The sequence below is a fragment of the Ambystoma mexicanum genome, chromosome 1q (assembly GCF_040938575.1).
Source record: "Ambystoma mexicanum isolate Mex_15411 chromosome 1q, UKY_AmexF1_1, whole genome shotgun sequence".
In the NCBI taxonomy this organism is placed as follows: Eukaryota; Metazoa; Chordata; class Amphibia; order Caudata; family Ambystomatidae; genus Ambystoma; species Ambystoma mexicanum.
The window spans coordinates 1,023,223,555-1,023,239,793 of record NC_090922.1 but is presented as its reverse complement, the minus strand read 5'-3'; the positions used below and the strand labels follow the sequence as shown (position 1 = coordinate 1,023,239,793).

General features: G+C 43.7%; 1 protein-coding gene across 1 annotated transcript in view; it reads right to left on the bottom strand.

Annotated features, from left to right (window-relative positions):
• Positions 1–16,239, bottom strand: part of DDAH1 (dimethylarginine dimethylaminohydrolase 1) — an 848,052-nt gene that overhangs the window by 6,774 nt on the left and 825,039 nt on the right. Inside the window, exon 5 of the mRNA XM_069641695.1 lies at positions 10,432–10,575. Coding sequence (XP_069497796.1) covers positions 10,432–10,575 — 144 coding nt within the window. The remainder of the gene's footprint in view (positions 1–10,431; positions 10,576–16,239) is intronic.

Sequence of the window (16,239 nt, the reverse complement as noted above, 5' to 3'; positions counted from 1 at the left end):
GATGAGAGAAGGAGAAGAGGTAGCTGAAGGGAGCCTAAAAATGAGCCGAGTGTCATCCAGATAGCACTGCCATTTGGGTCAGAGAGCAGCAATGCAGTGGTCATGAAGTGTCAGATATTGGTTGAAGAGCCAGGGAGAGAGGTTAGACCCCTGGGGAACACCACAGGTAGAGAAAGAGATAGAGGAGAGGAAGCACCCAAGTTGGACCTGGAAGGGTCGATCAGAGAGGAAAGAATTCAGCTAAGCCAGGGCATGATCGGTGATACCCAGGTTATCACAAAGACGGTTGAGCAGGATAGCATGGTTGACCATGTCAAAGGCAGAAGAGAGATCAAGTAAGAGGAGGACACAGGGGGTGTTGGAATCAAGGTTGGAGAGCAGGTCTTTACGGATGTTCAGGAGAGCAGTTTCCATGCTCCTGGTAGCTCTGAAGCCAGACTGATGGTCATGAAGACAACCAACAGATTCAGTGTGAAGATTAAGCTGGGAGATGGCCAGCTTTTCCAGGAGTTTGCTCAGGAAAGGAGTGATGGAGATTGCGCAATAGTTTGCCGGGCAGGACAGGTCGGCAGAGGGTTTCTTAAGACGAGGGTGCACAAGGGAGTGCTTCCGGGGGGAAGGGAAGACTCCAGTGGTGGAAGGAGTGGTTGCAGAAGTCGGCCAGAGCAGGAGCCAAGGTGTCAATGTGGTCCTTGATGGTTTTGGAGGAACAGGGGTGAACTTGTTTTGATGAGACTTTCATAGATCAGATTTGTCTAGAAACCTCGTCTGGGGAGAACAAGTGAAAGGCAGAGAAGGAGGGAGGAGAGGTGCTCTTTAGACTTCTGCAGCATGCCACTTCCTTCGCTCCCCTCTGCCCCTCTCAGTTTAACTCTCCTTGCTACTGCTGGAATACCACCTTTAGCCCACCAACTTTAAAGTCAATGTGCTCAACACGAATTTGCAGGTATTCACAGAGTGATCCTGCCGCTACCATACCACCACCGTTAGCCACATATTCCCTGGCATGCATCAAGCCAGCAACTTCAAAGACAGATTCTGGCCCATGGTGTACCAACCCTAACATGGGCACTGCCAAAGGACCTGCCTCTTGTTATGTATTGATGCAGTCAAGTTGTACTTGGGTCCATATTAACAGTATGCACACAGGTTGCTTCTAGCAGAATCAACAATCCTCATTAGAGCATGGAATATGTTTCAGAAATAATGTCTAGTTTTGAAGAGGGAAAGACAGAAGGCTGCGGATTCGGTACTAGGAAGACGTCATTAAAATAAACTGATTGAAGATTACCAAAGTCCTGGATTGTTGTCCGAATCTACATAATACCTCTTACACCTCTATGTATTTGTATTTTGTATTTATTTGTTTATATAGTGCTTTACACCAAAGCTATGTCCTCACATACCACCTCAATCTCTGTCCACGATCACTCAACCGCTGTCTCCCATCACGCAACCGCTGTCTCCCATCAGGCAACCTATGTCTCCCATCAGGCAACCTATGTCTCCCATCAGGCAACCTATGTCTACCTTCAGGCAACCTCTGTCTCCCATCACGCAACGTCTGTTGGCGGGATATATTTACCTTTGAAAGGTGGCTGAGTAGTCCACATCCTTATTTTCTCCCTTGGCACCCCCATCCAAATATACAGACATGTTGCTTAAGGTGTAAATGTGTAACACACAAACAAGGGGTAAAGACAACGATTCAAACATGACTAACACGAAGGGAAAGGTTTTGCAGATCCCACTGAAAGTGACTAAGATTCAGCTCTGAAAGCCTTTGCTGCTTCAGAAAAAAGTTGTACACAAACAAAGCAATGGAAAGATATTCTTATTTTTAACAAGGGTGAACATGGAGGATTAGCAGGTGGGTTTAAAAACACAAAGACAAAAGGGACAGACTAGTGATCAACAAACCCCTAGGGCATCACAAACTACAAACAGACATAAGGGGACCAAATAGGGATCAACAAACGCCACAAACAGTGCACAGAACTAACTTAGTCCTAATAAAATCTACTAAATCCATGAACAGCACTCCAAAACTCACCTAAAACCATCAATTTGAGAGGTCTATGCAGTCCCCCTTCTCTCAACAGTCCAACAAAACCCAAAAAGAAAGCAGGCATCAAGCTGGGCCTTTTAAATGCCCTCAGTCCTTTTTTGGAATAGCTCAAGACCACCGATTGGATGGTTGAACTTCTCACTTGAGAATTCCAGTTAGACACCAGGACTCACACCTCACTGAGTCCTGAGAAGGAGTTCAACATTTGGGAAAACCCACGGGAATTGCAACAGGTATCATGAACACAACCGCAAACAGTAGATCTTCCTGCAAGTCACATTTTGGAAGGCTCGAGCTCCTCCTCACCGATATAACAAAATGCATCCCATGCAATATGAAAGAGAATAAGTATATAGACATGAACAACACTGCATGGTTTCAGTGTTGCCATATCTTTGGCATTACAGAACATTTTGTATTGACATCTGACCTGCACCAGAGCTAAATGTTACCCTTTTTTAAATGTGCGGTCTCACGTCAGTTTCAGCAGAAATGTGTGCTAATTATCACCTGGAGTAAATGCTGACACCACTTTTGGTATCCCCATATATCCAGCAAAGCATAGCATTACACATGGCGCAACGGTGCTGCCCAGTTGCTGCATTTTTTTGTATTACTTTTTCACCCATCTTCAATTTCATATTGATGGTGGAAGAGGGTGATGTACAATAGTGTTTCAGGCCACTATTATACACTAAAATGAATAAAGGGTCATTGTTGACTGTTTCCTGAATTACACGGGAAAGGAGCTGAGAGGGTTTGCATCAGGGATGCTGATTTCCTTACCCCCTGCCACCATGAAATCTTTTTTTTTTTTGTATGTATGTATTGAAGTATCTAATAAAAATGATGGAGGGCCTTTTCAAGTTGTTACCGCCACCTATATGGGGATGTAGGAATATGCATGTTTAAAGAGAACATCTGCCTTGCACTTGGGAGGTGTTCAACACCAGAGGCATTCCCTTAGATTATCACTGGGCTATGTAGTTCTCTCCCTGTAATCAGGCGGGAGGAAAACCCTGTGGTATGTTGCAAATGCTGGCAGGCTTGCAGATACTGTCCACGCAGTAAGGACCACTTCAGTACATCTTTTTGTAAATGACCTTAGTGATACTCTAATACCAACAAGGTATGGGTGTCCATAGTGTGGGAATAGTGCGACTCCGGTACCACTATTCTCCTCAATAAGAGTGATTACGTTTAAGTTGTGTAAGGGTTCAAATAGACTGGAAACAGGTGTAGTCACGCAGTACACCTGTATTCTCAGATTAACCACACAATGGGCCTTATTACAACCATGGTGGTCTGGGAACTGCGGTACCGGTAAGCATGCCGGTACCGTAGTTCCCGGACCGCCATACTACGTGCTCTGCTCGTGGGTGCCATTTCATCCATCAGGTTTTTCCTGGCGGGTGTAACGGCACCCACGAGCAGAGCACGTCGCATGCACCGGCACAACTCTGAATGTGCCGGTGCATCCAACATCCCCATCCCCATTCAGCCCTATGGGGCTCTGCATGACCTGGTTCTTGCCCATACACGGGTGCCGGAAGAAATGCAACTCCGGCGGCAGCCGTGCCCTTTATAAGGGCACGACTACCGCCAGAGTTTTAATGAGGCCCAATGACAATTCTATACACTATTGTTCAAATATGCTTCTTAGAATTACTTTCAACATGTTTGCCATTCTTCAGTAGTCACAATAATGGACATGTTTCAAACAACTTCTGGGTGCAATACAATGACCGACACTTGCCCCTTGATGCATTTCGGTCTGAACAGGGAGTGTGTCCGTGATATGGGACCATAGACTGTATCTACTGTTTGTGGAATAGATGGGGCAACGGCCACAGACAGAACATGCTATGGCAAAGTTGCTGACACGCTTTAAAGCATATTCTGGCATTACGCAAGCCATTGGCATGTAAAGGACAAGGACAGACTTGGCATTGTTTTGATGTGGGCGTGATTGAGCACTTTTTTAGATCGAAGAATGATACCTACGAGAAAGTGGATATGCAAATTAAACTTTAAGTGAGTTAACATAGTAGTGCTTTACTAGGATTTACCGTGATTTGTACGAAGCTGAAATGTGCGAGGGAGAAAAGACTGAAAGATTTTTTTTTACCGAAATCTCTCTCTGCTGAACATTTCAGACTATCCCCTTGCCCCCCACCCCTTACTTACCTGTGGGCGTCTCACATGTTTGTGTGCCGCCATCTCCAGCATCCCACTGTGATGCTGGTTCCCTTCACTTGCGTGTATGGGAACTGGCTCCGTAGGGTCTGCTTTTCCTTTTTGTGTGTAAAACCTTATTTAGACAGGAGTGGGGGACACCCCCGCAACCTCAGCTCGCATTACAGTGAAGAAGGCTGGGTGGGAGACACCACCGCAGCACACACTGCCCTTATTTACTGTAATGGTTTGTATGGCATATTTGTTTGAATTTTTTCGCTATACAAGATTTTCCTGTAGCCTAAATTCGGTCAAATATGCCATACAGTTATTTCTCTTCGGTCTTTTTGGATGTTTCGGTTTTGGATCTACGAGAAAAATCTGCTGTCGAAAAAAATGAGTCAATTGTGCGAAGCTGACATTTTTGCATTTTGAATGCTTTCCTTTTTACATTTCTCCCCTGCTTTTAGTGTAATGGAACAACCCCGCAACCTCCGAAGCCCTTAATGCTGAACTAGAGGAGGCAGAGACACCCCTGGAGCCCCCATCCCCTTACTCATCATTATGGGATTCAAACTTTACTACTATGCGGTACGCCCAGAAAATGCGTTCAATTCGGGCATTAACGGACGGGCAAGATACCATATTATTCACAACCTGTCTAAAGCTGCATTCATGAGGGGCAAGTGTCATGTTGGAGATCAAAGGGCAGATCCAGCCTATTTTCTTTTGTGGGTATGATGGCCTTTGCTGAGTGTCTCCCAGGTGCTTGGAGTGAATTTAGGAATTCAGGGAAGTTGAAACTGAATCCAAAATGGCCATGGTTAGGCCGAGTAGATTTTCAAGAGCAGCAAGGTTTTCAAGGCTTTCCTGCATCACGATCACTCAGCCTTTTTGCCGCTCTTCAACTTCTTAGGTAACAATAAAGGAAAGGGACCAGAGTTTGCTGAATTAAGGTCCACTATGGGCTTGTATCAATGTATCTCATTAATCAGGTAGTTCCTGCTTTTTTGACGGATGGACTGATTTACTGTGCACACCACTTTATATTTTACTCCCGAGTCCACCAGGAGTCAATTGAGAACTTTTAGTCCGGGCGTGCGATGGCTGGCCATTCGGATTATGTTCATCTATCTCTAGTCTGGACAAGTTATAGATTTTTAGGAGCGCTTTCTGGCAGCCCCATGTGCAAGGTGTGCCCATCATTGCTTGGCAGACAGCAGTTAGTGGAATAACCTTAGTGTCATCACCATAATTAGTATAAAGGACACCCAGGCCATCTGGAAGTCTAAAAAAAGGGACAACATAGACGTTAAACAAAGAAGGCGACATAAAGGACCCCTGAGGGAAGCCACATCTAATAGGTGCTGATCTGGAACAGACCAGAAAGGAGGCAACCCATTGCAAAGCCAAGCTAGAGCAGCCTACTATGGATTGCAATCTGTCCACCAATAAAGCATGATCCACCAAATCAAAAGTGGCGGATAAGTCGAGAAGAATTAAGAGCGCTGGATGACCCTGATCGACAATATTTGACAACTTTGCTTCAAGGTCCAGCATGGCTAGCTCTGTGCCATGTCTGGCTCTGTAACCTGACTGGTGTATTCCAAGAATATTGTTCTGCTCAATGAAACTCTGGAATTGTAAATATGTAACCTTGTACAGAATTTTTAGAAGAAACAGGACATTGTTTATGGAACAATAATTGTCTACAGACTGTGGGGTGTTTTAACCCATGCATCCAAGCCCTACAATAAAATTGTGCAGTACTGGCATGGAAAACATCATGATGGCCAGAACTCCCCAGGGAGTGCACAGGGAAAACATGAAGAATAGGCTGCCACCCATTTTTGCCTATGTTGTGAGCACAGGAGGGCACTGCCTAAAACCACCAGTGGGCTACACACACAGTAGCCTGAAACCATTGGGAACGGCAATGCTGATTGCCAAAAAAGCAACTCAGAACTGTGGGGAATTCATTTTCTTAATCCCAAAAATGGTTGCATTACCAGTACTCACCACTATCAGAAAGCCGGCGTTTTAAAACCACCAGACTTTTGTGTAAAACTGAACAAATGAAACAAAACCAGACCAAGGAAAGACTTGCTAAGAGGTGGATACAATGTAAAACTACATTCTGAAATGACTTGAAGGAAGTAATTATTTAATGTACATGTAAAAATTGTCAGTTTGATTTGAATGTAGAAAACTGGGAACAAAAAGTGACATTTAGCTGAAACCTGGCTTAATGAAACTGGATTCTGCCTGACAACTACCCCCGACAGGAGTTGAAACCTGTTCAGCCACTCCCCTTGCCAAAAAGAGTTGTCACCTCTCTGATTAGATTAGGGGTGGAGCAGCTGGGGACTACAGGGAGTTGAACAAAGGCCTGTCCTGGACTCAGGCAAATGTTATATTGGGGGGTCGTAAAGTGGCTTCCTCTTAGGGGAAACTGGGAGGGGCAGTGCCTCTGCTAGCAGCTGAGCTTGGGGAAGTGGATAAACCAGTTATTCCACCCTGTGATGTGGGAAGCCACACCCCTTTTTGACCAGGGCATAATAAAATAAAATAAAAAGATAGATAACTCATAGTGCGCACTTGTCAGAATTATATAAGTAATATCATTATTTTTGTGATTTTTCTGTGAACATATTGAGAGGCGTTAGGACCCTGTGGTGTATTCTGGGGGGTTGCTAGCGGAAAATAGGGTCTCACTCCAAATGTCTGCATGTTAAAAATCTGACACTTCATCAATTAATGTCCATACTCCTTGCGCACATGTGTGTAATTTTGGGTAAATGTCCGATATTGCAAAACCAGTTAAAAAGCGCAAAATGTTGTCATTTTTGAATGCAAGCCCCCAGGAAGATCAGAGGTGGACAAGCATGGACCATAAGGAATATATAATGTGCACATGTAATTTCAACAAATTGTATATCTGGGAAGGATGTATTTGAATCAAATATAGATTTGTGGGCAAACTGACCAGGGGAGGATCCTCTGACCCATAAACAGACTTCATCATGCTGACAATCCATTTCCTTCCCCCAATCATGGGAGAGGGGAGAATTGGGCCAATGACAAGTAGAGGAGAGGGGCAGGCTTAGCCAGGCCCAGGCAAACACCCATTTTCAAAACACATAAAAAGAGACTGCTGGGACAGGGAGAGACATTCAATTCCAATTGCTGCGGAGCATGCTGACCGACGACTTCACATCCAGAGATCCAGACTTCAAATCCATCAATCTCCAAAGACCAGAACTTTACTTCAGAACTTAAAGCAAGGGCCTAAACCCACAAACTGAGAACTCTTCTCAGCAGGCTTCAGCAACCTTAAAATCATTTGCGAACTATTCCACAGCCGGGCGAGCTGTTTGAATTCTTTTGCCAAGAACCATTGCCAGAGAACCAGAGGCCAGAGATCTAGAGTGACCCAGACCGCTGTGAGCAGAACCAGAGAGCTGACCCAGATCACTGTGAAGTGCCGAGACCAGAACCGGAGTCCAGTCCAAAACCTGACCAGATCCGTGGCGAGGCCTATTTCAAATTTATATTGTGAGTACCTAGCAGAACTGTGCTCTTAGTTAAAATTAATCTAATCCAAACTATTTTAACCTAAGTAGAACTGCCTCCTAGAAATCGTGTCATCTGTCATTTTTAAAGCTGCACAACTGTCACCTGTCAATTCTGCAGCTGCAAGCTGTCACCTGTCATTTTGAGTTTTACTTTAAATCCGAAAAACGACCTTTACAAAATCGTTCATATCTGTGGAACCGTTTGTCTTAGGAACGAAATTTAACTTTCCTCTGAAAGCTTTGAATCTCAGCTTTCCAACGAACCTAGGACTGATACTTTTGCCGTAATCACAATTCACGCACTCGCGAATTTTGCCACGATTTGCGATTTGGCCTGATTTCTTTACCTGTAAAAAGATAGCAGCTTTTTGCTTTCCTTTGCTAAAAATTTGTTTGCCTTTTAATAACCATCCCTGAATCATTGCTAAAGTGAGCCTGAGCTCATCCCAAGTATCTCTCACTCACCCTGAACCTCCTAAAGGGAATTAAAAGCATTTTCAGCATATTTCTCACTTCATTGCCACCACATTCAAAGCACTTGGGCCTGTGTTTTAAAACTCATACCTATTTTCTCTAAGCTTGCTGGGGTGGGAATTGAATTTCGTATTGTATTTGATTGCATTCCTGAGAACTGTGTGTTCCTCTTTCCATCTCCTTCCATTTCTTACATTGCATAGGGGAGGGGGGTGAATTGCCAGAGAAAAAGTGACTATCTTATCTTTTGCTAAAATCATATCAAGTATTTCTGTACTGCATTTTATTCCTCATTGCATTTCCCTTGAAATCATAAAAGTATTTTCGCTGCCTTATCCATCCTACACCAACTCCTCATTGATTATAAAGAAGTGTGCTAGTGTCAGATTACCCATTGTTGATTAACATTATATTTATAAGGGCGATATCGATTATTAATTATTATAAAAGCGTGGTATCTATATTTTGTTTTATTTCTCAAATAAACCTTTTAAACTTGCAAAACAGAACTACTTCTTGGCTCAGTGGGGTCAGGGGGATTCTAAGAGAGGGGTGTTATATAGGGGTAGTCATCCAGAACTCATGAACTGGACATAAAGATATATCAATAAGGGTTTCCATTCAGTATCACAGACTAGGCATTGACTTAGCTGTAGTGTTGAATTGAATCCTCTTACAAGACATGGGATCAACATTATCTTTCTTCAAAAGAGGGGTGATCCATGCCTCTTTAAGAAAGAGCGCCACAGATCCTTTGGCAAATGAAACTTTCACCAATTTTGTCACCCAGGGAACAAGCACATCAATACAACCAATAAAGAGTCTAGATAGACAAACATCCCACCAGCATGAGGTGGGTTTCATGTTGGTGACAATCTAGGAGATTACAGTCTCAGTACTGGGTGTAAACTGAAATGTAATAAAGCAATCATGATGAGTGTACTTACATGTGTGGCTGGCCTAGATTGGACCCAGTTTGGGCAGGTTTCCTTATTGTGGTATTGCATTTTTAATGGCAATGCCAACCGGAGTATGTTTGTACGTGGTGATACTGGCAGAGCCAGCTTGGACATGTTTTCTTATAATATCATTACTGGCATTACGCTCAAAGCAAACATGACTATGATCCTATATGGGAATACTGGCATATATTTGTGCAGCCAGCATGGATAGGTAAGGGCACAGCAAGCATGAAAATGTGTTTTATACTGGCATTTATTGTGGGGAAAGGCATGACAATGCATTGGGAAATGTACCTCTGCACGGTTAGTGACTTGCATATCTATTGGATTTGTTCATGAGATCCCAATAAAACCAAAGAGCACACTGTCTGGCTTTTAACCAATTTTTACAAAAAGTGTCCAAATTCTTGAGTTGGGGGGAACCCCCGGGACTACCGCTGCACTCGGTCACTCTCACATACTTGTGGCAAAAATCTGCGCCTCTCCAATAAAACAATTCACAAGCTGCCAATGGTGGCTACTGTATACATTAGGTGAAAGATTTAAGCTTTGATTAAACAACACACCTCTTTCACCAAGCTCAGTGCATGCGTGCCTCTACAGCAGCATGATCATGTTGGACATTGCACACGCATGGTGTTCCAGGTGCATCCAATGCTTTGTTGAGGAGCTTAAGGGTGGGAGACTGGGGGCCCTCAGCATGGCTCGCAGGGGTGTGGGGGGACGTCCCCAAGTTTGTTTTATACAACTGTTGGCACCGTTTGGAATGCTTTGGTGGAGTCTAAAGTCTTGTCATTGGCTGATAGTAACAAACTCTTCCTTCCAGACTCTATTGTGAATATCTGGTTAATATTATAACTGTTGTTTTTTCCCTCTACTGATGTTGTGTGTTGTGGGTATTCGAAATGAGGAAATGTGAAACGATAGGACGTACAGTTATGACATTAGAATGTATGCATTGCATTTTTTTCATGAATTTGATGTTGTGATGTAGAGTGGCAGTATTTTTTGATGAAGTGACACATTGTCATAATGATTTTATTTACACACCGAATTCCATACAGTGAATTTGCCAAAAAACGAAATCACAAAAGTAGACTTTATTCTCCAATTAAGTTTGCTAAAGGTAGAGAAACACACACAATGAAATCAATATATGGAGACCATGTGTATTTACCTTCACACTTTCTGGGAACTCCTCGGTAGTTCTGTGCAGCAAGACATGTCCTTTACTCGGTATGTTCATGTATATGCAGTTTGCTGCATGGTCATCAGGCACAGTCAGCTTATCATACCGGTGGTCACTCATCTGCTGCATGGTCTAGCGGGAGACATAACACAACGTGCGTTAGAAACATGTACTTAGCAAAAGCTTCAGTCGTCTACCACAAAACTGCGACAAGGACGCACTCTGGTGACTCAATACGGTATGTTTGATGTTCACCCCATTTTCTAATGGATACTGCGGTAATGCTCTGGAAATCTGCAGATGTGTACAGAGCAGTGAGCACCTGCCACACTGTAATAATAATAATAATGTAATTGGTCTGCAGGTGTTTCTTTGCTAATACTGCCAGCGTGATTCTAGCGCCGTGATACCTCCGGTTCCTGGGCGCTATCAACAAATGAAATACATAAACAGACAGTATTAAGGAAGACCGCAAGCAGGACATTTGGATGGAGGCAGATGTTACACACGGGGAATTAGGGTGTATGTGCAGTTCCTCAGTAGGTGCTTGGCATTTCCCTGGAACATGTTTCTCCATCTTAGAAACTCCACTCTGGAGGCACACCGTGCATGGACGAAACCTCTGCGGTGGTGCGCGTGCACGGACCATCTAGCCCAAGGGTATGCTTCAGTTTTAAAGCCCATGCACACTGGGGATAGGGATTGCCTCATTTGCATCAAACATGTCTTGGACTGCCCGACTCTGCCCCAGACTATCCAGGTAGAGGATATCCAAGAATCAGTCAAATGCTCCCCAGTTACCAGGGTAAGGAAACAAACAATCTGCTCAAATGTTTCAGCCACTGGATAGGATATTCTTTTAATTTAGTTTAATTTCACATATTCTTTCCCACATGCATCTAGAGGAATATGACCGTTTAAAGAAGCATGCGTGCTGATGCTTAGCTGCATTGCTGCCACTTGCCAACTCTTAGCCCATAAAACATGGAATAATGGCCAATGCGCATCTTCCTCTTTGCTCTGCTGGTAGTTGTTGTTAAGACAACACCACAAAGTATAATAGATTTGCAAGAATTCAGGGATATAGATACTAAGACCGTGTAGTAGGAGTGTACAGGACTACTGCTGCTTTCGGGGATAGATTAGATATGGTCACATTATATGAGACTCTGGGCCTCCAGTCTGACTGATAAAGTACTTTCTGTTTATTTTTTATTCCTAGAAAAGCAATATATATACACTGATGGCCTTTGTGTTGTGTTTGTGACAAATCAACTTCCGGGGCCACCAGTGGTCCAGGGATGAATATCGATTTCTAAACCATCAATCAGTTCCACACCTCTAGTACACAAGAAGGGATCCAAACAGAGTAAATTATAAACCTCCTTGTTTAACTTTGGTAACGTGAACGAAACGGCAGGCTTATCTCTGCAAGGTCGTAGATCGTAGGTTGGTTGCAACACAGCAAAAATACTATTATTACCCAATGATAAAAGTGTCTATCCAGTCATTGTGGCATAAAGATATCTACTTTATTATTATAACAACAGACATGTCTAGCACATTAGAAAATACAACCCACCCTGTAAAGGAACACAGGACAGACAGTTTCACGAAGGAAAATGATGTACTGTGGATACTGACAGGTGTGTAGTCGGTAAAGCAATCAATCTTAACTGTTCAAGGATATTTGGTTTCAGCAGCTAGGGGTCGTAAAGGTCACAAGGGGCCTTTGGAGCATGACCAGGGGGACAGAATCGCAATGTACCTGGTGCTTGCTTGAGATGATCTTGATTCTCGACAGTATTGAGTCTGTTTCAGGATGCTTTGCAGCTCCTGCGGCAGTTCAAGATGGGAGACAGCTACGGGTATGAGTCGGCAGGCAGTTCGGCAAGTGAGGCTGGATGGACAGCTGCAGGCTGGTCTACACGGTGGCTCAGGGTCAAGAATCGTTGTCTATGTGCTGGTTGGCAGATCTGGAACGCTGGTGGAAGCATCCCAGATGGCTATAGTGACTGCAGCATGGAAACAGTCAGTGGTGAAGCTGGTTGTTTTTCGAGGGCTCGACTGTCTCGAAAATGTACTTAAAAGATGGACGCTGGTTGATGCTTGTTGTGGGACTCCTTCTAGCTTCTTCACAGGGCTTGCGTTATCCTTTAAGGATGACAGCCCAACGCTTAGGAGAGTGTTTGCAGGCACTGGCCTTATCCTTTGTTCAGAAACTCTCTGGCACTTCCCACCTAGGAAGCTTGCTGGCAGAACCTAGCAGGGCTTGCTGTGTGCTGGCTGGGTACCAGTTTTGGAGCTGTTGGATGGGTCCTCTGAGTCTGGTATCTCCCTCTGTTTCTTGGGAAATGGTTAGGGGAGGGATCTTGCTTCTTTCTTGGGAATCCTGCCCTTCCTTCACTGGCGGAAGCTGTGAGGCAGAGCGTACCTTTAGCAAGCGTCCAAATGAGTCCTTCTTACTCCTTACAAAGTCGTTGCATGATCTGCTAAGTAATGGGCTCGGCCCTCTTTTAAAGCCAAATGGGCCCCAGTGATTGGTGCAGGCTAATCCTACCCTAATGAACCAATCCTGGGTCCCCCACTGACAATCTTCTGTTATGCATATGATCATAATCAGAGTGCTTTGCAACAGGAAAGGTAAGGGGTGACAACATGTACTAGTAAGTCCCACCCATCTTCCTGTCGGTTGTGCATCAAAGTGTCTCTCTGGTTAATTGAGCTATCTGTTACTCCTGATCAAAGCGCAGGTCTTGAAGTTTGTGGCAAGAACAGACTCTGTTTCCATCAATTAACATACTTCTTCCCTCTGAAAGGGGGTCTCCCTGCAGGGATTGCCTACTGTAAACAGCTGTTCCAGACATGCCATTCACTTCCCTTCATGCAGAGGGGTGGGAGCTAGCTACAAGTTAACACATTGCATATCAAAGAGGTTTTGCAGTTTCCGTCCACTTTTGCGATCAGGCCTGTTTCAACTAACTCTCATCAGTATGCGCTGCCACCAGCAGAACTTGGACAATAGAGAGGGCGGATCCATGGAGCCTTTGATATTTTAATTATGCTGGCCATGGCCGGAGGAAGGGGTTGCCTTCCCCCTTCCTGAGATGCTTTGATGTACCTGTGGGTGTCACATTCCAGCTTAATGTGACAGGGAGGACTGCATCTGTAGGCTGTGTCCTCCCAGAGTACACATGACTGTGTGTTTGTTGTGCGGTGAGCAGAGGAAAATGTGTGCGGATTAGCCCCACACATTTTCTGAGGGTGATCTCACCATCATTAATATTTTACAAAACTTCAAAAAAAGCCCAGGTGAGCGCACACTCCCTGTGCGGATGGACAAATTCCTCACAGTTGTGTTATGTTATCACCACTGTAGTGATCTATTTTAGAGCACCTAGTGTGTCTGGAAAGTTGGTGCAGTGTGTGTCCAACTCACATGCCCAGACCTCAGCCTGTGGAGGACCAAGAGTAGGGATAAGATAAGATGATGGAATGTGTATTCTAGCATGTTCTGAATTAAAAGGGCTGTATATGTGAGACAGTTTTGAAGAGCAATAAGTAGTAATACAATTTAGATCTTGTCTGCGTGATGGGCTGGGAATGAGCTCATGCTGCCCAGTTGAGTTGTGGTGGCTTTTTGCCCATGTATCGTGTGGTCAAAAGTAGACTTTGTGAAAGTTGAAAATATCCGGTGAAAAAAGTAACAACGGCTGTTGAGACGTTCCAGGATATGTTGCAAGCTGGGCAGTCCTGTATGTGAGATGTTGCCATCACTAACCTCCATACACCAAGTGACAGATGCACTCAATTCCACAGCAACCCGCGTGTAAATAGAACAAAAACAATAGTAAGCAATAGTAGTACTTGCCCTGAGCTTCTAGGACACAGCCTGACCGTCCATGGCATCAATCAGAAGCACACCCATGAAAGAACCCATTGGCTAGTCCCAGCCAATTAATCAAATCCACAACTAGAGGATCCAAGAATCCATCTCGGCATGTGGCCACATCAAGCCTCTGGACATAATCTATTGATCACAAGCTACGGATGACATGCCCACTTGAAAAGAAAATAACCAGGGTCTTACCACAACATGAGGCAACAGACCCAGCAAACAAAATGGAAGTCCATTCTGTGAGTGCAATCCAATCAAACACCTTCCGCAAGTGCAGTACGGGGCGACCCCATCACACCAAACCATAGACCACGAGAGTATAGAGTGAAGACAAAGTAATGCAGAGGCCACAACATGATCATGAGAGGGAGAGAGTCTGGTCACATGAGGATAATTATTGAGAACGTAAAACTGCAACCATTAATTGATGACCTCAGGAGCTGACATTTATTTATTCATGTGGAAAAATGAACACATTTATGACTAGAATTGAATGTGCAGGATATAATTACAGCAATACTGATACTTGTGTAAGGAAATCATTTATGTAGACAGATAAAATAAGAATGACTTAATAGCAAACACGTATTTCCTATTTTCAAAGTTATATTTAAAAAATACAATAGAAACAACACGAGTTTGTTCAACATGTAATGCACAGACAATATACATTTCCTGCCTGACCACAGAAAAGTACACAACATTAAAACAACATATCAAATAAACAGGTGTGGCGTCCTGTTCTGTAAAATAAAGTATTTTTACTTGCACAATTAATAAACATTGAAGTTAAACCATACAATACTTGTGCTAGGTGCACGTGCAATAATATATTATTACTGTTTTATATTTTTAGAGCACAAAACCAGAGGTCAGTGTACGCAAACAAGTAGTAAGTAGTGGAACTATGTTCCCTGCTCGCCTGCCCCCCGCTTCTCACAAACCCTGTTGCAATACCCCCTCCCACTTGCAATCCAAACCCCCAAACAAACACACCTGCTGTTTAAGGGAAAGTTTAGTGCAGTGCACTGAAGTGCAAGTTTCAACTTCTTCCTAAACTTTTATTTTAAAACTAAAACATTCTTTTTAAAAGTATAGGAACAGTAAAACTTCAACCACTGCACTGCAGTACAGGTCAGAGAGCAAAATATTGTTAGCAATAATTTACCATGGCATGAATTAAACGTTAGTAATAATTAACACAGTACAATATACGGATGGAGGAGTGCACATGATAGGCAGAATTTAGGTAAAAACAAGGAGTTGTTGGAAGAGTCAGATCTTCAGTTCTTTTCTAAACTGAAGGAGACTTGGAGCAGTCTGGATGGCCACTGGTAAGGCATTCCAGAGGACCTTAGCTGAGCATGAAAATATGTTTTTTTTGTTTTCTCCTAAAAAGCCATTCTGGTAATGATCGTAATGCAAAATGACTGTGTGCTGCCAGATGATCTTAGTATGGTCGCCAGATAGGCCAGCGTATCAGTGCGGGTTGCAGTGTAGGTGAAACACATGGTTTTAAGCAAAATCCTAGCTGGGATGTGGAGCCTGTGTAATGTGCACAAGGTGGGGATGATTTTATTTTATTTATAAAGCGCAAAAAACCAGGCCCAGGGGCAACCGGGCGCATACTCTTAAACATGTTACAAAAAGCAGTAGTTACAGAAGTTACAAAAATATACAGCATATATACATGTACCGAAGGGTACCATTAACAGCGTATAATACAGGGACAGAGCAGAGAGAAAATGTATATTCAGTTCTGTACCCCACATGGAGTCTGGACTGTGTCAAGGTCTCATGAGACTTGGGAGAGCAGCCATGTTTTAGCATTGTTCTTGAAGGAGTGGAATGATGGTTCAATTCTGATAGGTGTGGGCAAGGTGTTCCAGAGTTTGGAG